General features: G+C 43.5%; 1 protein-coding gene and 1 non-coding gene across 2 annotated transcripts in view; one reads left to right on the forward strand and one right to left on the reverse strand.

The window, feature by feature from the left end:
* TTC13 (tetratricopeptide repeat domain 13) overlaps nucleotides 1–25,365 on the reverse strand; it is an 86,226-nt gene that overhangs the window by 39,155 nt on the left and 21,706 nt on the right. Inside the window, exons 5-10 of the mRNA XM_077751687.1 lie at nucleotides 24,378–24,453; nucleotides 20,632–20,702; nucleotides 9,878–9,943; nucleotides 8,259–8,351; nucleotides 5,532–5,648; nucleotides 4,167–4,277 (exon numbers count right to left, since the gene is read on the reverse strand). Coding sequence (XP_077607813.1) covers nucleotides 4,167–4,277; nucleotides 5,532–5,648; nucleotides 8,259–8,351; nucleotides 9,878–9,943; nucleotides 20,632–20,702; nucleotides 24,378–24,453 — 534 coding nt within the window. The remainder of the gene's footprint in view (nucleotides 1–4,166; nucleotides 4,278–5,531; nucleotides 5,649–8,258; nucleotides 8,352–9,877; nucleotides 9,944–20,631; nucleotides 20,703–24,377; nucleotides 24,454–25,365) is intronic.
* Nucleotides 14,680–14,834, forward strand: LOC144221246 (small nucleolar RNA SNORA62/SNORA6 family). The gene has a single exon (XR_013331999.1). It is a non-coding gene; the product is annotated as a small nucleolar RNA SNORA62/SNORA6 family (small nucleolar RNA).

Raw genomic sequence — 25,365 nt, forward strand, 5'->3', positions numbered from 1 at the left:
ATCTGTGTTAGCACTTGAATGTTAAAGACTACTCTCCATTAGGCTTCTGGCCCTAGCACAGCCTAGGTCTTCTGGGCTTTTTACAAGGACATTTTCAATTCAACAAACATGTATTGAGCGCCTACTATGTGCCGGGGGGGGGAGGGGCAGGGTGAGGTAGGGTGGACACAAAGCCGAGCAAGTCATTCTCTCTGTCCTCGAAGAACTCAGTCTAGTTAGAAAGTCAATGATTGAACCAGGTTATTAGGATACGAACTAAGAGCTACGAGAGAGATACAAGGAAGAGTCTCTGGGGATAAAGAGGGAGGAACACCTAACTGAGCCTGGGACACCAGGAGGGCGACAACTGAGCTGGGTCTGGGAGAATGAGGAGGAGGGTGGCAGAGGAAGAGGGAATCTTGGGCAGGGGGGCGGTGGTGTGCAGTGGTGGGGGGGGCAAGAGGGCGGGTNGGGTGTCACCCTGGCAGCAGTGAGGACTGGGGGCTGTGAGTAGGTGCGGGACCTCACAAAACTGACCCTAGAGATGACTGCCACCGGCCGCAACAGAGCAGGCGGGCTGGACAGGGGAGGGGACAGAGCCCAGTGATGAGGTGGCTGCAGGAGCCCAGGCAAGAGATAACGAAAGCTCAAACTGAGACGGTGTCTCTGAGGACAGAAAAAAAGGGACAAACTCAGGAGATATTCTGAAAGGCAAACTATGAATCTGGTGGCCATGGGGGGTGAGGGAGAAGGGAGGGTAGGAAGCTTAGGAGCTGAAGAGCCCGGGTGAAAGGCGAGAGCGTTAGCCAATGTGAGGAAGTAGGGGGGCTGGCTGCGGGGTGGAGGTGGAAGGAGGTGATGAGTCCAGCTGGGGCGTGGGAAGTCTGGGGTGTTTGTGGACGTCTGGGGGAGATGCCCGGGCGACATCTGCTGCCCACTGCACTTACAGCACGCTGGGACGCCACAGTTCTTCAAAGTCTGATTTCTCTTCAGCTTTTAAGAGTCTTTGGTTTCGGGGTTCCTGTCTAATCACTGCACAGCTCTCTACCTCATTCTGCCAAAGAGGGGACATAGCAGAATCAAGATTTGAAGCCACTCGGAACAAAGACACTACGTTCGAATGAATCAGTCTCTAAGCACGCGAACTGGCTCAGAGTTTGTTTGCACAGTGAGGGCGGGCAATACCCCATCAAGGCCGCCATCTTCCTCCCTCACCATTGGTGGGTGGCCATCACTCTGGCTTCCCTGCTTCGTTAAAACGAAGAGAACAGTTGCAGGGGCCTCTCGAAGTGAAGGCTGACAAGAAAACAGGTGCTCGGAATATACCACTTTTGAAACGTCCTTACAACACAGATGCGAGGAGAGTTTTTGCTGTTGTTTTCCCCAGGGAAATCCAAAATGCCTGATCCATCCACCAAGCTGGATGGCTACAAAATCTGTCGGGTCATATTGCCTGCATAATTTCTAACATACGACCTCATTAAGGAAATAAGCAACCCACCCACCTAATTAATTTCTAAATTGCCGCTGACCTGGGCTGACCAGCTTTAGGATATAAAGACATCTCTAATTCAGGGGTCCGTTGGATATGTTGCCTCTACGGTTAATAAGAGAAATAAAGAGATCTAGGCTAAGTTCATTAGTTTAAGGAAGGCATGTCACCACTGACCGAGTTTTCCAATCTGTGTAACTGGGACACCCTTTGCTCCTTCTATGCTTAGTGGGGGTGCCGTTGGGATGGGTGAGACAATACGCAAACAGTCTGACCTCCTCGGACGGCAGATCTATAAAAACGCAATTTCCCATCTATCACACACGCTGATACTCTTTACAATCTCAGGGAAGAGAAGGCGCCACAGACTTTGGCAAGTCTGGTTCACTGAGGGGCTCGTGGGACAGAAGCCCGGCTTCTGGGTTCTCCTCGCGTGGATTTGGAAGAAGCCAAACTGAGTTTTAGACCCTGTGCCGTGTGTAGTGTGTCTCTGTGCTCTTTTCTGACAAATTCTCATGTCCAAGTAGCACAGAGTCCTCCCTGCCCACGTTCCTCCACTCGGCTTTCTGGTTCACCGTGAAACCCTCTGTCTGCATCTGTTTCCTTTAGAAAAATATCTTTTCACCTTTCAGTACTGATGGCTGGTGTTTTTTTGCATTTCAGATGTTTCTCTCCTCTGTGAGTGACTCAAGGGATAGCCTTTGCATACGGTATTGTGATGAAGTTTTTCTTAATTTAAGGTGACTGAGAGAAGGTAAGAGGAATAGGGACAGATAAAAAATAAAACTGGAAAAGCCCATCTGGCAGTTGCTCAAAGCGCATTTTAAATAACTGCTCTCGATGCCGGGGGCTGCCGGCCTGAGTTGGGGGGGCAGGGGGGGTACGGGAAATCTGTGAGGACCACCCACCACACCCTTGCAGGAAGGACAGGAAGAAAATCTCAACAGCTCCCTCCGGTTTTTGTGGTTTGTGGATGCGAGTTATTTTTTTAAGGCCTCTGACACTTGGATTAAACTAAATGTTCACATGTAACATGATCTGTAATGACTAACACCTGATCAGTGTTCATAGCTCTGAAAGTACTTTTCACCCGTTATTTTACTGAGCCCCTTCAAGAGGCAAACGGGAGAATCATCTCTAGGAGGCAAAGAGAGGAGTGGCTGAAAAGGCGTAAGTAGCTTGTCCCATGGGACAGTTCGCAGGATTCCGAGCGGAGCTCCGGCCAAGGCCTTCCAACTCCAAATCCAACGCTCTGTCCTTGAAATTCATTTAGTCCACTAGTACTTACTGAGCACCTTCTACGTGACAGGTGCTGCCTGTAACACTGTGGATTTACATGTGGCCTTTTGACGGGTCAACTGCGCCTACCCCCTAAGAGCATGTGCATGATCCTCGGAACGACTTTCCGTAATAAAGCACATGTTCTTGCTGCCCAACGCACCCTTCCTGCCATGTGCTCCTGAATTCTTCACAGCTGTCAAAGTCAAGGTAAAGAGCAACCTTCTCTTTGCTGACTCTCTTGACCTGTGAGTTAGCATGAAGTGTTTTTCACCTACACAGGAGGACTTAAGACAGACGGCTTGGGCGGGTCCTGCCCCAGAGCTCCAACACTGTGCTGGCCAGGGGAGCTGAGGGGGCCACTGTGAGAGATCGGGGCTCCGCTCCCGACGCCCAGCCAGGTCCGTGCCCCAAGATAAGGCCGGTACACCATAGGTCCTCAACACGCTCAGAGAGGGCTGGACCAAGGACAGGAGGCAGGGACAGGCCGGAGGTGACACTGCCTCTCCACACATCAGTTGGCTTGGATGACGCCTTTTCTATTTCCTTCAAGTCCTTCCTCCCCACCCCCAACAGCAATCTCCAGGCGGCAGCAGTGAGGTGCTCATTGTAGAAATGTCTCCAGACCGGCTCCTGGAGCCCCCAGGAGTCCGATCAGGTCTTCAGCTACCAGGGTCTCCCCGTGGTCCTCTGCCCGCAACCTCCCCAGACACTGGCGTGTCAGAATCCACCCCCAAAATGGCAGATGTGGTCTCAATTACATCCCTTCCCCCAAATCTAGATTTTACAGCACTCTGGGCCCATAAATCAAAGTCAAGATGCTCAGCATAGCACTCTAGACATTTTGGCCACCTCCCCTCGGCCGACTTGCCAGCTCAACTCTCTTATGCTCAAACCTATTTGCTACGCTGCAAAATGGCCATACCTCCATGTTCTACACCAGCGCTCACACTTTCTCTCCGCCTGAAGTAGCTGGCTGCCCCCAATCCACTCCTGCAATGCCCAGGACAAAGTCCACTTGCTCTCTGGAACCTTCTCTAACACTGCAGTTTAAGTGAATCCTTCTTCCTATCTCTGTTTCCAAAGCACTTTCCTTATATTAATGTTTTTAGTGTATTTGCCATATGATATATTATACATGTGTGTGTGGGCCAGGGGGGTAGGATTGGTGAATTGTATCCTTCCCAAGCATAAAGTGCAAAGAATTCTTTCTCCCTCTTTATCCTTGTCCCGTCTGCACCAGATAGTAGGAGCTCAATAAATACACCGACTCAAACCCCTTCCTAAAATAAACCACTTAGGTGGACACGTGAGATGTCATTTGCAAACAGGCTCAGTGGAATCCCATGAAAGTCTTCCCACCCTCCAGAGGAAACCAGGATCATTATACTGTACACATATTGCGTAATACTTTCACCTTCAAAAGTCCTCTGTGAAAGAAAGTTAGACCTTTGTATAGCATAGCTATAGGCTGGTTTTTGTTCAGTTCTAGGGACTGCTGAAAGTCTTCGTGGGCGGTCGCATAGTCCTACAGAAAGGAGAGCAAGGGAAAAAATATAGTAGGATACATTAGATATTCAGACATTTCCCACTTTTGACCGGTAGGGGGATAAAAACAATCCCATTTCATTCTGTGCCCTCTTTGGCTTTAAAGGGAACATTTCATGCCCATCAATATCAGCTGAATGCTTATCCTGTTTGTTGAAACAGCTGGTTTTCTCAGGAAATTGACAGGGGAAAATCCCGCAAAGGTTTAAATACGCAGTCTCAACTACAAAAAGATGATTTATAGTCTCTCTGCCCCTCCCCTGCTACGTGCTCTCTCTCTCTCTCTCCCTCTCTCAAAAATAAATACACATTTTTTAAAAACTATTCATAAAAACAGTATTAAAGTCATAATCTGTTAGAGAAACTTATTTTCTGGTACTAGCATCTTATTACACTGAATACTTTTTTAAAATATTTTTTTGGTGTTTATTAATTTTTGAGAGAGCACAAGCAGGAGAGGGGCAGAGAGAGAGGGAGTCACAGAATCCGAAGCAGGCTCCAGGCTCCGAGCTGTCAGCACAGAGCCCGATGTGGGGCTCGAACCCACGAACCACGAGATCATGACCTGAGCCGAAGTCGGACGCTTAACCGACTGAACCACCCAGGAGCCCCTACACTGAATACTTCTAAAGGCGATAGGTCAACCTTAACGTGTGTTATGCTGAGACTTTTGTCATACCTATTTTCTTTGGCAATAGAAAATTGTTACTGAAGTTACATAAACCCTCACAAATAACGGTGGCGATCATAAATACCACTATGATGATAAAAGATAACCTTGCCAGATCTGGGTCACTGCCACCGAGAGGCTACAGTCTGAGACGCCATGTTGGTTCCAGTTGTGGCTCTCGCGCCTCAAGGAAAGTCAAACTGTGCCTTTCCATTTCACAATCACACCAATAACACGCGCACCTGTTTCCCTGTTCTGACATGTGCAAAAAAGGCTGAAGTACAGTCAAGGAATCAAATCTCTTCATTTTCTCTTTCTTTCTTCCCCGAGTCTAGAATTAGTTACTGCTGACAGTTCAAGCAAGAAAATGTGCTCTCGGTACTTAACATTTCTCCACTGGGCTCAATTTCAGCTAAAGAAAGTGCTTTCCTAACCGTCTATATCACAGGCATATTATTATGCAGCCCCAAACCCAAATCTATCAGAGAGCAGCTTTCTGAAGTGAACAGAAAAGTGAAATCTCTATTGTCACAAAAGAAACGTTTCAAGGCAAAAATAACTCACTTCTGATATGAAGTACAGGGTCCCCCGGTGTCTGTACAGCCGTGCTGAGGGCTGCAGCTGAATAGCCTTGGTGAGATCATTCACTGCTTCATTAATTCGTCCCAGAGGGGATAGAATCTATAAACCCAAACATGTAATTAGGGGAGAAATCTTCCAGGGATCAACCCCAAAACTGCCGATGTTTTCGACTTTTCAATGCCACCTCGCCACACTCCACTCACAAAGTTACTTTCCCGGCAGCAAGAATCCTTGACCCCACCTACTACACGGTGAAGTTCAAAGTCATCAGGCTGAGGGGCCCCTGCCTGGTCTTTGTACCGCAGAGGGGGAGGCTGATGAACTAGAACTACAGCAATTGCTCTGTCCTGGTTTCATATTCCGGGTTACAACAGGTGTCGCTCTTCTTGAAATGGGACCCATTTTTTCCTCAACCGATCTTTATCTTTCAAAACAAAATTTAGCATTTCAAAGTTAATCTGAAGGATAACTTTGAACCATTACAAATAGAGACACTGATGGACACAGATTAGAGTCCTTCATGGTCTTTAGCTAGGTCTTCTGCGGTACGAAGGGCTGATTGACAATCTAATCTAAGATCCCAGGGGTTTGGGGGAGCCCCTTGGTGTTAACTCTTAGCTCATCGGTCAAGATCCGCAAGGCGGAAGAACAGAGGTCTGCAGGCTTGTTTGGGAAGCCCTGGTGATGCAGCGTCAGCTGTGTGCGCAGGTGACGATGACAGCACAGAAAACAGCTGAGAATGCAAAAGTCCACCCAGAGGATGTAAGAAAATCCAAAATGGGGTATCAGGACTCATGCAATCAAGCGCAAGCATTTCACCCTGAACTCGGGTTAATTTTGTTCTCATAACATAGGTCATTTCCATCAGCTTCTACTATGGTTTCCTATGGCAGGAACTGAAAACCAGCAAAAGAGAGAGGATTTGGGCAGGCACATCGCCAGAGGCAAGAACAGCAGCTCAGAAGAAGGAAAGGAATAAATTATGGAATATATACCTGAGAATTCAAAAAGCATGGCAGTCTGGGATTGTATTTTGGAAGGAAGAACCATCCCTACCTAGTTTATTAACCCCTAGGTATGTAATTGAACCATCACACCTCAGCACAATAATCGACATTCGTAATAATGGCCGAACTAAAAAAGGTTAAATTATGTTCATGAAATATAGACTATTGTAGCAAGTATGAAAGAGAAAGATTTCTCATAAAATAATTTCAGGTGTATGTAAACGGTAAGCTATAATCTAGCTGGAAAAATCACTTTGAAGTGGTATTATTGCCTAGTGATGCCAGGAAAGGGGAATATCACTATATATATGTAAGATCATTGAAAATTACTTTTTGGATTACCAATGTCATTTGTGGGTACACGACTAGCTTTTGAGTGGAAATATGGAACTTCTACAGCTGCTGAATAAGTCTTCTTTCTATGTACACTTAATGAATTCATGCTTTATCATGACATTTTAACAAAACGTCGGAGTGATGGAGGGAAAAAGCATCAGCACCCCTCCCCAGAGCAGATATCACCAAATCTCACCCTAAATACCAACAAGGCTCTCGTGCAGTAACGAACAAATTACAATCCCTTAACCCTTACGGTTACAATCCAAAACAGAGAAGAGGTTATGAATTATATCATTAACTGAGAAAGAATTGTATTCAGAAACCCAAATTCCCAATAGGGCATAAAATTCACTGTATGAAACTGAACTGTAACTTTAGACACTGTAACTCTGAGAACAGAAACATCACAAATACAGTTGTTACATTACTAACACCTTTAGTGTTTTCTTTACTTCTAAGTTTTCTCCCCCACAAGAGGAAAGAGGTCATTTTTCCTTTAGTTCAACTATTAAATCCCATTATGTCAGATGATTAAAAGTTAAGTTTTATCCAGTTTGAATATGTTAACAAATTCTAAAGCCTTTGATATGGTTAAACGAATGGTAAAATGAAATCTGGGTAGTTTATGATTATATTATGAAATGGTAAGAGGAACATGTTTTGTGAAAAGGAATGCCTCACCACACACTCCTTTCTCTGACCTGAACACCCTTTCTCCACCTTGTCCCCCAAGCTGTGAGCTCTCTCGGCAGACACTCCTACACTGTGTCCCTGCCGACCTCCCCCATGCCCTGACAAACACGCCCTTCTGTTCCTAAAGAAGCACTTCCTCTTCATGTCTCCTATCACAAACACGACTTGGTATTTTCGCCACGTTACCTCTGTCTCCACTTCAAGTCCTAAATTCCTTCAAGGTCTGGTTGTGGTCGCCCTTACCTGCTCTATGTCTCTATGTAGATAAGCACATGTCCCAGGAATTATACATTAGCGTGCACACACACACACACACCACACACACACGCACATGTGCACGTGTAACGGTTATAAATTTCATTCTGAACATATTGTCACACCGTTTTACTAAAGTATGTCATAGATAAACATGAACACTGGCAGTAGTAGTACCTGTTATAACCACATATTTTAATGCTAAATATTACTATTAAATGTTAAATCAGGAGTACTCTCAGTCAGTCCATAATTTTCTAGTAATTTCAACCACGTTTAAAGACATAAAGTACCTATGGAGGAAAATACAACAGAAAAGGGAGCTTTAAAATTTATGTGATAAAATAATAGGAAAAAAAAATCTGAGATTCAACTAATCCAATAATGACAGAGGAAAATAGAAAACCGCACTCACTTCTGCTCGCTGTTCAAATACCTCTGGACGATCTGGTTCCAAGGTAATTACTCGGCTCAGTTCGAACAGAGCAAGTTCAGCATTCTTAATGTCCTTGAAAAGGCATTAGCTTAGTATGAGATACACTGTTACTCAAAACCAGGTTGAATAGTTTTTCTGAAAAAACTAAAAATTTAGTAATGATATAACTACTTATTTAGAAGTAAATATGCGCTTAGCTTCAAGACCAATGATCTGCTGGTTTACATCATTTTATTATAATTACTTAACTCACTCAAACCTACCTACCCATCAGTAGTAGCCCATTAGACCTGGCTATGTATCACAAGTTCCACTGATGGTAGGCTGTTTTCTAAATTGAACCTATTTAAACACTGAATCCATGAATTTCAAGGGATGAGTATGTGGATGGATACCAGCATGCAAAATGATGCTGACCAGGGGCAATGCAGGGGCACCAAGGGGCGGAGTCAGTGTCAGTCAAAACCCTGAAGCCTACATACCTACACCTTTGGAAGTCTAGGTAAGTTCTCTTCTAAATTTGCACCTTATTTTTATATTAGAAGTAGGAGCATGTTACTTTTACATTAAAAACGCATTAAAGATACAGGCAAATTTCATGTTGAGATGTATAATTTAAAGAGGTGAAAATTAGGAAGAGGCTTATCTCTGACAACTTCCGTCATTTATTGATGCTTTGAATGTAACACGGTTTCCTTCCAAAACACCTCTGTTGTTCCCAAATCTGAGTTTATTCTCAGTCATCTACGACTCGGAAGTATACAAATATTATATAAAATTTCTCCAATAGGCCAGCACCCAAAGGGTACAATTTTTTAAACTGGCAAAGACACAAAAGTGATGCTTCCACCTCAATCATCATTAATTTGAGTATTTCTAATACACAACAGGACAGTAGAATAGTTTGTGTATAATGTTCTAGGCTGAAAATGCGAAGATCTGAATCTTCAACTGTTTTCTAATTTACCATATAATCTCAGGAAAATCTTCATTTTTACACCACAGTGCCTTTGTTGAGTCAAACAGGTTTATTATAACCCTCCTTCTGCATTCCCCAGAGAAATAAGGGAAAGAGGCTAAAACGATAAACTCATCTGGGGGAGAGTATAATATATGATAACAAAATACAAATGATCTTTACCAAAAACAACAAAACCCTTTTGGTCTTTTATTCAACCTTTAAAAATTGTGAAAGAAACTCAAATTCTAAGTCCTACTGCACTATGGATCCCCGGGCCCCACTTCTATGGATGAATATTTCTTGGGAATTCAGTCAAAGTCTCATGCCTTCCTTGCTCTATGTCCCGCTCATCGTGAAATCCAGTTTAGGCTGGCAAGGCTGTCCTTTTAGAACAGATGGGAAGACGGACTTCCAGGAGCCCTGGGTAGAGAGTCCCGGTCTCCCCCCCACCCCACCCCAGCCTTCCTGGCCGCATGTTGTTGAGTACATTCTCTAAAGCCACGTTCTCAGGCAGGAACTGGCATGCCCCCACTGCGCGTCCATCGGCGCTCAAGGAACAGGGAGCGGTTCTGTCGGAGCCCTGGTCCAGGTCAGGTCATGTTAGGCGCTATGGCAAGCGTAGCTATTCCATACTCACATGTAATCCCTTCTTTCCATAGGCTATCCCTCGGCCATAAATTGCACTAACCAGATCAGGCTCCTCCTAGTCAGACCAAAACAGAAACACGTCAAAAACTATAAACAAAACAAAACAAATCAAATCAGTTTCTGCGTAAAGCACGTTAACGCCACAAGTGACAAGCTCTAGTTACACTACCGCCACACACACGTCCACACGCGGTCCCCAACCAGTACAGTCTGTGTGCTTGAGGCTCATTTGAATGAGACACGTGATTAAGGTTCTTTGCATTAAAAAAAATAACAAAGAGAACCAACATTAACGAGCCCTGTGCTAGTTTCTGTCACACGGTCGTCTCCTTTAAAATGCCATCGTCTCAACAACCCTATGAGCAGCAGCATCCACGATCCTGTCCCCCAGGGAGGGAAACGGAGGCCCGGGGAAATAAACGGTTAGGAGTGAAGCACCAGGCAATGCCTCTTCCTAGTTTGTCCCCCTCGCACAGTCAGGAAATCATCTGAAAAGGGAAGAGCCTCCCAGTGCCAGACCCATCGAGCAACGAGAAATGAGTCCACTCCACAATCAGCTGGGGTGAATGCAGTCCTTTGTACTATGTGTCAGGATAGGAACCAGCCCCTTTCTGCAAGCCGCCCCCGATGGACTAGATGAAACCCCTCTCGGGCCCAAGGACAAGGTCCTCTGCCTCGCCACCAGGTCCCCACAAACAGGTCAGTGGTATGAATCGTCCCACTTCCTGAGGGAAATGCCTCTCTTCTACATTTAGCCTCTGCAATTTCTACCTCTTCTCAGAATCCTTCCCCTGCATTTAAGAAAGAAGAGTAACAGCTTCTGGCTATAGGGTCCGGGGCGAAACTCTTAACGCTAAAAAGAAATGAGGAGAACTGTACCAGACAAGGCACTTTGTAGACTAATCTATCATTTGGTTTCAAATGTGAGATAGGGGGTCTCCCTGCATTGCAGAAAAAGACACGGCAACTTCAACAAGAATAAGAAAAAAATAAAGGAGAAGATACCATACACTGGAAAACAAAAAAGACTATGGGAAACAGAATCAGGTACACCTGTATCAAGCAGCAAACCGGTGCTTTGGTGGCCTCAGCGGGGTGACTGGCTCACGGTGTATACAAATGGGAAAAATTCAAGTAAATGGTGACAGATCTCCAGCTTCACTTGAAAAATCAAAACATGCAGCAAAGGTAAGCCCACATTTCTGCATTCTCTCATGAAAAAAAAAAAAAAACTAGAGCTAAATACTGGCCGCTTCTTTAGATGAGGGGTACGTATTCATCAGTTTCCCAGAAGCCCACCCATCACCTCTACATCATGGCAATCCACTTCACTCATTTAAACCTCTTCCCAGGCTCCAGACAGTTATGTCTGGATTTATAACTTATATGTGACTGGCATGAAGGGCACCATGCTGTTTGCTAAATGGGAAAAAAACCCAAGTTACAGAACTACAGAGGAATGGCACCTCTTTTTATAAACGGTACTTATAAATGATTTGTGTGGGTCAGTACATGTGCAGAAAAGAATGCTTCAAGATGCTAACAGCAAATTTCTCTTGGGGGTGGCATTACCAGATATGTTTCCACTCTACTTACTATTCCTTTTCATTGTTTAAGACAAATGTGTACATATTTATAGTCAGAAAAGGATGTTTTAAGGAATATGCATGATAGAAAATAGACATTTTTATTATAAATAAAACATTTTATTCAAATAAATAATTGGAATATTATAAACTACAGAAAATCTAGAAAATGAAGAAAAGCACAAAGAAGGGAGTAAAGGGCACTCCATAATCCAGACACCCAGAGATAACAACACTTGAAACATTTAAATGTCCTCCCTGGCTGGCAAATAAAAGAGGCAGAGGGGTAGTTTGGAGAGAGAGGGATACAGGCACAGAGAGAGAGGAAGAGCAGGAAGAACTCCCGATGAGGAGTTAAGGTAAAATTGACTTCATGTGTTTCCATAGCAATACTGCCTGCCAGGAGACAGAACAGTCCACAGAGAAGAGTACCTCATCCAGGCCGGGGCAGGGAGCAGTGAGCTCACAGGGCTCTTCCCCTGTGAGGACATTCTCCAGGGAGAGGAACACCTACTCTCAGATTTGTAATGTCTCAAAATATATTACCTAAGAAGCTTTCCCCCTAAAACTGAAAAAAAAAAAAATTATGAGGGTCAAATCAGAAAAAACAAAAAGTGTACTTAAATAAATAGTTCTTCTACTTTAGTGGCATCTGCCTGTGGGCAGGGCCAGCCACTCGGGGGCTCATCCTCATCTCCCCGCCACCATGTCCACTCAGGAAATCCCACAGTCTTGCCTCCTGCATACGCTCTGCTGTCCCTCGCTCCCAATGCACCTAACGCCTTGTCTGACGCCTCCCCAGCTCTCTTACGCGACTGCAACCTACTTAACCATGTTCCTGTTTCTTCCCATCTAGTCTCCGACCCCACACTAAGAATTATCTAGCAGTGAACTCTGATGTCGCCCTAGCTGAAATTATTCATTGGCTCCCCAACACCTACAACAGCCACATTCCAACATATTATTGCTCTAATTCACAGTAAAATGCCTCTTACATTGTAACCCTGTGTACATATATATTATGTATATAACATGCACACGCACACGCATACACACATTAGAAATAAAAGTTGCACTAAGTCAAACCTAGTCTTCCTATCTGCAATGCAATCTGCTGTTTTCTATCCTAGTGTATTTCATTTTAAAAAAAAGTGCTAGTCTTCACTTGCCATTCAATTTCAGGCCCTACTAAAAGGTAGTGACTCACACTTTGAAAAACAATGAGGTAACATCTAAATGCTTTCGTAGAAAATATCGATCATTTTCATGCCTTACTGTTCAGTCCCATCTCCTTCCACTTTCCACTCATAATTCAAACTCTGTAAATGAGCACTACTTCATAGTTCTCTAGATAAAAGATGCTCTCCCAAGCTCAGAGTTTTGTAGATGCTAGTCCATCTGCCGGGAACACTCACCTACCACCCCAGCTCAAACACTAACTCTCCTCTGGCTCCTTCCAGACTCCCCTGGAAAATAAATAAGCTCCTTTGCCTTGGGTCCTACTATGTGTTGTATAGACATTAGTCATTTGGTCAACAAATACTTACTTAGGACCAGCTTTTAGCCATGTACTAGGAATACCGTAGTAACCAAAAACAAAGACAGAAGGCAAGATTCTTGCCTTCTTAGAGTTCAGCCAAAGAATCACAAATATAAAGTCACATCTTCAGTAAGAGCTAGAGTAGTAAATGGTGCTTTTAGAAAACACATAAAGACTAGACACAATTAGGAAGGTTTCCCCGAGGAAGAGGTACCTTGGCTGAAATGTGCAGTGGGGGAGGGCATCTCAGAGGAGCTGTTCCAGGCAGAGGGAGCCAAAGGCCCCAAGGCAAGCAGGGAGCATAGCGTCTGCTCCAGGATGAGGTTGGAGAGGAAGGCAGGGACCTTCTTAAGGATTTTAATCTCTAAGCTAAAACCAACAGCAAAGCAGGTGTGTGTTTTAAAGTGCAGACGTGCATACGTATGGATGGTGTGCATGCGTGTGGCACATGTGAGGTGATAAGCTGGGAAACCATGGTGGCTTGGCTGTGGTTTGAACAGAGCAGGGAGAAGCAGAGGGACAAGAGAGGTACTTGGGAGCTATCCAGATAGAGTTGGTGCTGAAGTCAGTAGCACACAGATGTGTGGAGCAGGCGGACTCATGCCATTGATCCAGGCAGCACTGGCACATGACCAGGGATTCTTTCTCAGTTATGGGTAGGGGTATGTGGAGGGATCGGGAGAAAGCATGCAGTCAAGTTGGAACCTCTTAATGGATATAATTCCATTGAAATTATTCTATTACTCATTATATTGCATCTGCACATTTGTCACCCAGGGGAACACAATCTCCTCAAGGGAATGTCTTCTCATGCTTGGGTTTATGATGCTTAGCACATGGCCTGACACTTGTCTTAATATGTAACAGTTATTAGTTAATAATCAACATTAGCCATTTCTTAGGCAGCTAAGAAGATCTTAATGAATATTAAAGACTATCACATCAAAGTCAGCTTGGCCTGGCCTCCTCTTCTCACAGAGGAAGCAAGCAGATGACCTGGCCTGAAACAATGAGGTACCATGTTTGGGAAAAAAGCCACCCCAGGGTTCTGTAAGCAAAGCAGTGTGACAGATGTGCCATTGGAATAGCTTCAGGTGGGTCAACGGCTATCACAGCTATAATATTTTTATAGCAATAAAAAATTTCAAACCTTTAAAAGACAGCCATTCAACAGTTTGTAACAGTTCAAATATCTGAACACTGACAACTTCCTGAATTTGGTCATCATTATTTTGGACCTCAGGATTTTATGTGTGGCCGCCACTGGCAGAGAGCACTATGGTGACCCTATGTGTGTTGCTTCCCCAGCCCTCACTCTGGGTCACCCACGTGGTCTGATCATGCCTGCAGCAGTGACTTTCAGTTCTGCCAGCGACAGATAACAAGTTGTATCAATCAAGACAAGTAACCAAATGTATTATATAACAACAACAATAATTATACATCCTGCTATACTGTCTAAAAAGAAATTCTAGGGGCGCCTGGGTGGGAGAGTCCGTTAAACATCTGACTCTTGGTCCCAGCTCAGGTCATGATCTCACAGTTCGTGAGTTTGAGCCCTGCATCAGGTTCTGCGCTGATGGTGTGGAGCCTGCTTGGGATTCTGTCTTTTTTTCCTCCCTGCCCCTCCCCTGCTTATGCACTCTCTCTCTCTCTCAAAATAAATGAGAAAACTTAAAAAAAAAAATTCTAGAGGCCACTAGCTGGCCAATGAACTCACAAGTATCAGTAGTGTGCTACATAAGGGGCAGGTCTTTCCCTAACACCCTGAAGATATCTGGCCCAATAAGTGGAGTTTGGTAGTAATTCTTGCTACAAGTATAAAAAAAAAAAAAAAAAGTAATTATAAAAAGAAAGAATAAATTGAATACAGAAATCTAAATATTGTATGAATCTGTAAAGGATTATTGTAGTTGTTATTTCAGTTATAATCTTGTATTAAGAGTTCCTAAATTTATTTAAGTTTTTTGTTTTTAATTTTTTTTAATGTTTATTTTTGAGAGAGAGAGAGAGAGAGAGTGTGTGTGAGAGGGGGCGGAACAGAGAGAGAAAGAGACATAGAATCTGAAGCAGGCTCCAGGCTCTGAGCTGTCAGCAAAGAGCACAACACAGGCTTGAACTCACAAACCCTGAGATCATGACCTGAGCCGAAGTCAAAGGCTTAACCGACTGGGCCACCCAGGTGCCTCAAGAGTTCCTAAATTTAAACGACAGATTTTCTTATTTTTCTTGATTGATGCAAGTTTATTATTTTGTCTATCATGGGCTTCAAATGTTAACAAGAAGTCTAAACTCTTTATGAAATGTCATAATGCATTACATTTTCAGATAAAAACCAGTATTTACTTCTAAAAACAAATTGGGCTCGGAATATCGATTTTTCAAAATATTTTTGAGTCTACAAGTCTAATAATATTTACATTCTACCAAGTATTCAGAATTTTACTTTTTAAAATATTTATTTATTTTGGGGAGAGCTCAAGCAGGGAGGGGCAGAGAGAGGGGGACAGAGGATCTGAAGTGGGTTCTGCACTGACAGGCAGACAGGAGAGAGTCTGATGTGGGGCTCGGACTCATGAACTGCAAGACCATCACCTGAGCCGAAGTCGGATGTTCAACAGACAGAGCCACCCAGGTGTCCCAAGTGTTCAGAATTTGAAATTACTTCAGTGAAAACTAAGATTTCAATCTTCCAATATTGCTTACTTTTTGCAAATGTACAATCATTGTGTAATAAAATGAGATAGTTACACTACCGGGATCACGTACACTTAGATGTCTCAAGTCCCAAGACATCGATCTTCTTAAATTCAGAAAGGTCTAATTTACTATCCTCATTACACCATTTATATAGCGGCTTTAAATTTTACAAATACTTATATTTCCACCACCAAGGCTGGCTTTCTCATTAAAACTCAAAAGTTGGGGCGCCTGGGTGGCTTAGTCGGTTGAGCGTCCGACTTTCGCTTAGGTCATGATCTCTCGGTTCGTGGGTTCGTGCCCCGCGTCGGGCTCTGTGCTGACTGCCAGCTCAGAGCCTGGAGCCTGTTTCAGTCTGTGACTCCCTCTCTCTCTGACCCTCCCCTGCTCACGCTGTCTCTCTCTCTCTCTCTCCTAGAAATAAATAATAAAAATATTAAAAAAAAAAAATAAAACTCAAAAGTCACTGGATCAAAGACAAATAAGTAAAAAAGTCAGTGCGCAGCAATGTAACGAGGACTAAGTTTTGCCCAAGCCACAGACCCACATACATAATTACATGAAGGATGTTCACAAATCACACAGAGAGGCATGTTTCATATTTTGTCAGCTCGTGTAAAATAAGAAACAAACATTTTTATGGATTCCATTCCACCCGAATTAGATGACCTCAAGTCCACACAATTAATAAGCAAGACCAATGCCTCATAAAACTTCTGCAGCACTCATATTACCAAGCCCTGCCTGGGGACCAAGGCAGAGCCGGAGTTGGGAGGTGGATCTGCTTTTCAAGAACATGGTCATCAATACATGGACACGTGGGCAGGCACTGGTTAGAGACAGCATTAATTCACAAGCTTTTAAACCAGGAGTTTTCAGTGCAGTCTGATAGATCTATTAAGCTTTGAAATTATGCTCAGTTGGAAACCCGGATGCTTAAGGAGTCTTTTTTTTTTTTCCTTTATCGATGTACCAAGTACCCCCTAGTTAGAGAACTACTCAAATACCTTACGGCAACAGAAACTGGAAACATCTTACAAGTTTGCCCCTTATGGTGCAGCTAAGAAACAAAAGGAAGTTGTTTAAAAGCTTTACGTCAAAAAGTCATTCTGGAATTTAAGTAGCCCAGATTGTACTTTAAAGGATCTTATAAAAATGGGGAATCTCCATACGATTTAAGCCTCAGGGTCCCATTTGTTCTCCACTTTCTATGAAAGGAATCAGGTTGCACATTCCTGCTGCATACCGGAAGAGTTCACAGGCTGTGTCTAAAAGAAAGGTTTTATCAAGTGTTCACGACCTCAAAACCCCTGAAGAGCTTGTGTGCAGTCACCGCTGCGGGTTCACTAGAGGATGTGTGGCGGCTTATGGGTGCTGAGCTTCTGCACGCGCAGCGGGTCCTGCAGGGAGCAGGCAAGCGCCCGGTGCACATACTGGCAAGAACGGTCCTGAAGTCGTGCTCAGTCCAGTGCTGCAGTGGTACTCAGTCCTGTCCTGCAGCGGTACTGGGTCCTGTCCTGCAGCGGTACTCGGTCCGGTCCTGCAGCGGTACTCGGTCCGGTCCTGCAGCGGTACTCGGTCCGGTCATGCAGCGGTACTCGGTCCGGTCATGCAGCGGTACTCGGTCCGGTCCTGCAGCGGTACTCGGTCCGGTCCTGCAGTGGTACTCGGTCCGGTCATGCAGTGGTACTCGGTCCGGTCCTGCAGTGGTACTCAGTCCAGTCATGCAGCAGTACTTGGTCCTGTCCTGCAGTGGTACTCGGTCCAGTCCTAATGCGGTATTCAGCCCAGTCCTGCAGTGGTACTCAGTCCAGGCCTAACATGATACTCGGTCCTGTCCTAACATGACACTCAGTCCAGTACTAACGTGGTACTTGGTCCAGTCCTAATGTGGTACTCGATCCAGTCCTAACATGACACTCAGTCCAATCCTAACATGGTACTCAGTCCAGTCCTAACGTGGTACTTGGTCCAGTCCTGCAGTGGTTACCAGTCCAGTCCTAACGTGGTACTCAGTCCAGTCCTAACATGGTACTCAGTCCTGCAGTGGTTACCAGTCCAGTCCTAACGTGGTACTCAGTCCAGTCCTGCAGTGGTTACCAGTCCAGTCCTAACGTGGTACTCAGTCCAGTCCTAACGTGGTACTTGGTCCAGTCCTGCTGTGGTACTCAGTCCAGTCCTAATGTGACACTCAGTCCAGTCCTAACGTGGTACTCAGTCCAGTCCTAACGTGGTACTCAGTCCAGTCGTGCAGTGGTACTCGGTCTAGTCCTAACATGATACTCAGTCCAGTCCTGCAGTGGTCCTCGGTCCAGCCCTAATGTGAAGAGGGAAAGGCAAGGGGGCAGCATCTGTGTGGCAGTGGTGAGCAAATCGCTCTTCGGGACCCCGGATGCGGGCAAGTATCGCTGGGATTAAAAAACCAGTGTGATTATAGCAGGAAACAGTTCCGCTGCATTTGCCAATGTAAGAAAAGAAGAGCAGTTAGATTTAAAGAAGGATAATGCTTTTAAAATAGAATTTAAAGTGACCAACTTCTGCAAATCCTGACTCACAGTAAGAAAAGCGGTTCTGGTGAACTGGAGCAATGGCAATAGCTCTTCTTTGGACCCGAGCTACCAGCTGCTCCTGCAGTTTCTTGATAAGACTGCTATCAAGAATTTAAAGAAACCAACAGAAAGCTCGCAAGTAGGAATCCTGGGCATCACTTTTCAGAGACAAAACCTGACACGGAAAAGTTTCGTCTGCAAAGGCAGGACTGAGTTTCTCTTTAAAATTTTTGAGAAGAATTTTAGCATTTCTTTCAATCAGTCTTTATGCCCAGTATTTCTCGTAGTTCTGGAACACGAAGACAACGTAACAAACAGAATCTGGAGAGGCTCTCTCTAGATGCCTCTACATTTGCTCTCGTTTGCTCCGGTGTGTCACGCGAATAGGCTTTTCCACACGTGTCATGATGTGGACAAGGCTGGGAAGCTCCAAGACGAAGGGACAGAAGGCAGAAATCGCCAAGAAGGGCCAGCAGGAAAAGACAGAGTGCACTCTTGTGCCTACATCAAAGTGTGTTCTAAGCGGTCGCCCGGGTCTGTCCTCTGTGTGCCAGCAGTACTTGAACTTGTGCTGTCCCCCATCCTCTGTTGCTGCCTCACCAATGCCTGCATCACCAGGATGTAGTGCAGACTAATGAAAACATTACATCAAACATCAATATATTAAGACCTTTTCTTGGCACAAGGAGAGAAAGTTGCATCTACTTTCTGAACGCAGTGGCAAGAGAAATACATTTTACAACAACAGACGGACAACATGATGAATAGTATAGAGCCAATAGAAGCATAAGAGTACAGAGACTCACTGAAAAACATCCACAGTATAAAATTCAGTGAAAAAGTAATGTAAAATAGTACATATATTCAGATTATAAAACACAAACGCATACATACTTTGAAAAGGTCATACACAAAAAAACTTCACTAATGGTAAAGTGGCAGAATTAGGAAATTTTTTATTGACTAAAGTTTTTTTTTTAATCATTGTTATACTGCCTTCAACTACAATGGTAAAAATGGTTTTCAAAAAGTTGAATGAATTGATAATATGTATGTAAACTCTCACTGTTTTCTGCTATCAGCTACCAGAGATTAACTGACTTCTGCTCCTAGAAAGGTACTAAAACCTCCCTTTCAAACCAGGGCCAAGTGTTAACTGTGTGAAGGGCTTGCTTCCATTTTCCAATAGTGCAAATCTCACTGAAAGGCGATTCTTAATATGACTAATAATCTACCCTCCATACTTCACACTCCACTGACAAATGCTGTTCCATATGAGCACTCAAACACACAACAGCTTGTATCTCAGTGATTTTGAGACTGAAGACACAAGTGTCGATATAATTATTCTATGTATAAAAAAAAAGAAAACAAAAGTGGTGCAGAAACTTCCAAATTAGCATTTTGAAATTGAGTTTACCTGCTGGATTGTAAATTATCTGTTGGTTCTCACTGCATTAGCACAGATCAATGTGCTGGAGTGGTGCTTTGAGTAGCTAAAATTAACTGAGCACTTACTCTGTGCCAGGTACTGAGCACTAAGTACTTTACAGAATGTGTCATTTAAACCTAACAAGAATACTTTTGGAGGTAATTGTTATTATCCTCATACGCGAGGAGGTTAAATAACTTGCTAGCGACCAGCAGAGGGGATTAGAACACGGGTATCTTTAATTCTAAAGACCATGCTTCTCCACTGTCCTACTCTGCTGGACATACACACATCAACAATGGTCAGCATCTACAAGAACACTGTTAAAGAAAGATAAGGGTATAAGGCTGGTAATGTGAGGTTGTATTACAGGTCTCCACTGCAACTCTTATACATGTTTGTTCAAGTCTTTTATCTTAACCAGATTTTAATGCAGCCATCAGTGAGGAAAGGCTCAATACTTCCATGGAGGAGTCTCACCATCAAACTTTAAGGGGAGAAACAAAGCCATGAGTAGAACCATGCAGATCGACTCCTGCGTGGAAAGTGAACGTGCCCAAGTCCAAGAATTTCTAGCATCCATATCTTATGGGAGATGGCACGGTAGAGAGCAAAGTGATGGGAAGCTAATGGTTTTTTTTCTCTGAAACTTGCATTTGAGGCCCATCTCTTCCAGCTGATGGTGAGGGAGACTGTGAGCAAATGGCCTGACCTCCTTTGATCTCATTTTCCTCATTTAAAATAAAGTAATACTGCAAAGATGAACTGAGAGGAGTGGTTCAAGGCCTGCACCAACGAAGTGCTCGGTCAGGGCTGATTTCCTTTACTTTCTCACATCATCTTAAAATCAATGTATTCCTGTAGCACTTTATGCATGAGTCCATATTTTTGTCATGACTATAAACTTGACATTACATAATTAAGAAGAAAAATTACCTGAAGCATTGTTGAAAAATGTCTTATTGCTTCATCATACAGACCGCTGCCAATCAACACATAAGCAATAGCTATGAAACAAAATACAAAAAGATTAAAAGAAAGAACAAAGGATCTCAAAGTAGAACTGGTAACTAAATGCTTTGCTGAATCCTAAAAGGCAGCTCCAAGGGCTAGAAGCAGTTAAAGAAGACCTGGGAGTTAAGAAGATGTAATTGAATTCCTTCCGCCACTCGGCACTTGCTATCAGTCTTCTGGTGCTCTCTAGATTTAAATTATTAAAGCCATCTATAAAACATTACCTATGAGAAGTAATTATCTTTTTCTAAGCCCATTGCTCACTCTCAAATACCAAATAACCTTTATGATGTTTCCCGCCTATACATCAAAAGAGCTAGTAATAAGCCTGAATAAAACCCACGTAACAGGACAATGTGGTTTTACGGTGAAAGTTAAGAAAAATATCAAATAGCAGCACAAATCTCAATTCTGGGGTTGACGGGGGTGGGGGTGAGGTGGGGGGCGGTGGTGTTACTGAACTTACTGCCAGTTACTGAGTAAGAACAAAAACAGAAGCTCAGATTAATATATATTAACAAAATGCTTAATTGTAGCCAATTCACAACAGGGCAGTGCAACAGTTTTTTTCCTACTTCCTGTATTGAAAATACAGCCAAAACAATACTCAAAATATACACTGAAGATGAATCGTTTCCGATCAAATTCTGTAGGTAAGAGGCATTTTGAAATTAGAGCCATGATGACCTCTTAAAATACGGCAATATTTGTACTCAATTTTTTTACCTGTCCAAACTGTAATATACTGTTGATACCCTAGATTACATTTCATCTATAAAACTTTCCCTAACTCCCTGAATCCCCAAATACCCCTCAAAAAACTGTACTCCTCACTCAACACAATACTATTTGGATCACATTTCTTGGCAAATAAAGCTTTACTCCAAAGCTCTGATTCTAGGACCTAACAGGTGTTCAAGGAGACAGGCGACTAAATCTTTTCCTGCCGTGAGGAGCTTAAATTTCCTGACAGTTAATAGTAAAAACATTCAGTGCAGAAAGAGACTTTCTAAGTATCCTTATAATTAACATGAGAAAAGTAAACTTCAAAAGCACTGAATGCTTCAAAAGCACATAATACGACAAAAGCTTCTTCAAAATAAAGAGGGCTGTTCTTGTCATAATTTCTTTGAAAAGATACATTCAGGTCAAACTCATATTCGGAATAAGAATGGATACCATTCAGATGTATCACATGACAAGATGACCAGCTTTGGGGTGGGGGCCAGGAGTATCAGCAGTAAAAACAGCAACAGTAAGAGGTACATGCATGGCACTCTGTACGTTTCCACGTATTAACTCATTTGCTCCTGGAGTGCAATGAGGCAGGTACAAAGATTATCCCCAAAGACAAGGAAACGAAACATGGTGCAGTTAAACAAACTGTCCAAAGAGAATGTACAGCGAGACAGGCCCCAGGGCAGCCAGCTCTGGGACCGGCTCTCCTACCCTGAAAGAGACCACGGCAGTACCGAAACTGCTGTGTCCTGGGCTGGCCTGCAACATGGTTTGAGGCTCTGGATGGTTACGTGAATGGGGACTGAAATATAAACTTGTCCTGTTTTGAATGCAGGAGGATGGTGGTATATTGGAAAGCCGAGATCTGGGCTCAGGCTCTGGCTCTGCCAAACACTGGTGGTGAGATCATGGGCACCTCAGTCCCTTCTCGTTACTCTGTGAGTCTTGCTTAACAAGCCTGTAGAACATTTTCTCAGATTCCTTTCAGATCTAAGTTTCTCAAATTTCCTATCCATCTCCCCAGAATCAGTAAATGTGTGTTGGATGAACAAATGAATACGTGACCCATAAAAACAAATACTGTTTGAGGGGATAAATAATGTACTTGGGGATGTGTTTAATTTGTTCTCCGTGGTGAGACTGCTGAACTCCGCTTAAACAAAATCAAATGCAGCTCTCAAATCTTTCTAAGAGTAAATCTTTTCTGAGAAAAGCCCCAAAGAATCCATTAAAAAAAAAATCCAAAGCTTACATAACTATAAATAAATATTAGGATCTAAATTTTGCTGTGGCAAAGACATAAAGGGAACACCGGAATTCTCACAGAAATCACTACTGACCATAATTCCACAACTCCTGGCAATGCATGTGTTGACAGAAGCTGTTCTTCAAGAAAAAAAAAAAACAAAAAAACACTGTGATATGAAAGATCCTAAGCCATGTCAGGGCCTATACTATCCACGTCTACAAGGATTAGTCTTAGAGCACAGAACAGGCCTGGTATGTGCCTGGTATGGCCTGTTCAGCCCAGGACACGGCAGTTTTGGTACCGCTGTGGTCTCTTTCAGGGTAGGAGGGCCGGTCCCAGAAGTTTAATTCATCACTTAATATGTGAATAGGGGGCTGAACAGATCCAAGGATTTCAGAAAAGACCAAATCTGATTTCTTAACAGGTAATTAATTCTCAAAGTCTACTCAAGGAATATCACCAAGAAGTGATTAATACTTTCAAAATAATCACTCTTAATTATCTGCACAAATAGAGCAAAGGAGCCAATATAAGAAGTGTTCGGTCTTGACCTTTTTAAGTGCGCTCTAGGCCCAACGTGGGGCTTGAACTCATGACCCCAAAATTAGGAGTCATGTGCTCTCCCGACTGAGCCAGCCACGTGCCCAGAAGTGCTCAGTCTTAATATAAAATGCATACGGTCACAGAAAGAATAAAATAACTATGTGTAAATTAGGTAGAAAAGATTCCTGATGGCGCCTCGGGCCGCCAGGTACCAAACAGGCACATGTGCTTATGTGACATTCATCCATCTGCACAGTTCAGTCCCATCTTCAATTTTGTTTCCACTCCTTCAAGTATAAGCTGACTAGGCAATGAGCGAGACACACCCGAAGTGTACCAGACACCGGCGAAACCAGCCTGCTTTATAACATGCCATGAACCAGCCAAATTGCTGGACCCCTTTGCAGATCTGAATGAACTCGGCTTTCCTACACCCACATTCTTAGACACAAGAATAACTGCCTGGCCTCACGGTAAACCTGACTTACACCTAGCTTTTTTATTCCACAGAAGATTCAAGTAGGTGTGAGTCTCCTCTGTTTTCACTTCTGTGCTGTTCCTATGTGATGACAGCCCAAGTGACCTTTTAATGAATGCTAACCGCTCCTAAGGGTTCATAACCATCATTATTACTTTCCAAAGAAACACAGAGGTGGAATGGTCCTCACCGATCATTTCCTCATAACCTTATAGAGTAAAACCTCGGTTTGAGAGCATAATCCATCCCAGAAGCATGCTTGTAATCCAAAGCACTTGTATATCAAAGTGAATTTCAATTAACAATTGGCTCAGTTGTGATCATGTGACATTCGGCATCAGGTACTACTCGTATTGCAAGACGTTGCTTGTTTATCAAGTTAAAATTGATTAGAAATGTTCACTCGTCTTGCATAATACTTGCAGAACAAGTTCCTCGCAATCCAATGTTTTACAGTATTTTCTCTATTTCACATTATTCTGACGTGTGATGCACAGACCTGCATGAGGGCTGAACGTCTTGCCCAAGATCACACCACTTTTGGCAGAGCCGGTGTCCGTGTTCTTTCCACTTCACCACTTGGCCTACCTGCTCAGCATCGAGCCATACATTCTAGGCAAATACCTCAGGAACACCCCCTCCCCCAGATTCAAATCTCACCTAGCTCTTCATTTGTGCTGTCATTATCCGTAGCAAAAGGGAATCTCTTTTGTTCTGCAATAGACTTGGCCTGGCTCTGAAATAAAAGCAAACACACACGCATTTTAGCTTATCACAAATGAAGACAAGGCTTGCAATGAACACCTGTATGTTTACAAATTAAAGCTACATTTGGTTCATATGGAAGAGAGAAAAGATTCACTCTGAGTCATGCCAATCATGTACTTCAAGCACATAGCTTATCGTATAACTGATTTGCCTCCTCCCTACCATAAGTGGTTCTGTTTCTAAGAACAAGTTTCTTTCCACTTCCATAGGGATTCATCTTGCTGGCTGCTTCACACTCCCTCCACGTTTTCAAAGACTATTCAATGGCCATGATCTAGTCCTCCAATGCGGCTGGATGACAGAATATTGCTTTTTAAACTCTAAAAACACTTTAGAAATAAGAGCTACAAGTTGTCCAGAGATGACAGCGTAAAGGGACCGACAAAACCTGACCAAGAAACAAGACATTCTAGTAGAAAATGCACAGCAGAAGACGAACATCTCTACCCTACTGAATGTGGTAAACTGCCTATGGAGAATTTATGCAGACATATGCCTATTCGGCAGGAAAACTACACCAAAAGTGGAAACTAGGGGCAGACAAAATAAATAAGTTAGCTTAGCAACTGGAGTGACTTTACAGGCAGCACAGGTCCACCATATGAAATGACGGCTCTACAGTATGCTGGAGACAAATTCCGTCTGACACTTCAGTGGCCACTTCCCCAGAAGATTTAACTGTTGATGCTAAGTTGCGATACACTTAGCCTACAGGGTACACGTTAAAATGATTACTTTATATGAGATGCACCTAAGATACAATTAAAACATATGCACACACAGAGACAGGAGAAGCTAAGGCAGCGAGAGACTAAAGATTCACAGCTTTTGGCAAAACCACAGCGTTAGAACTCAGTGACATCCCAATTAACTGAGTTCC

This window comes from Crocuta crocuta, unplaced genomic scaffold, assembly GCF_008692635.1.
Source record: "Crocuta crocuta isolate KB4526 unplaced genomic scaffold, BGI_CrCroc_1.0 scaffold59, whole genome shotgun sequence".
Taxonomy (NCBI): Eukaryota; Metazoa; Chordata; class Mammalia; order Carnivora; family Hyaenidae; genus Crocuta; species Crocuta crocuta.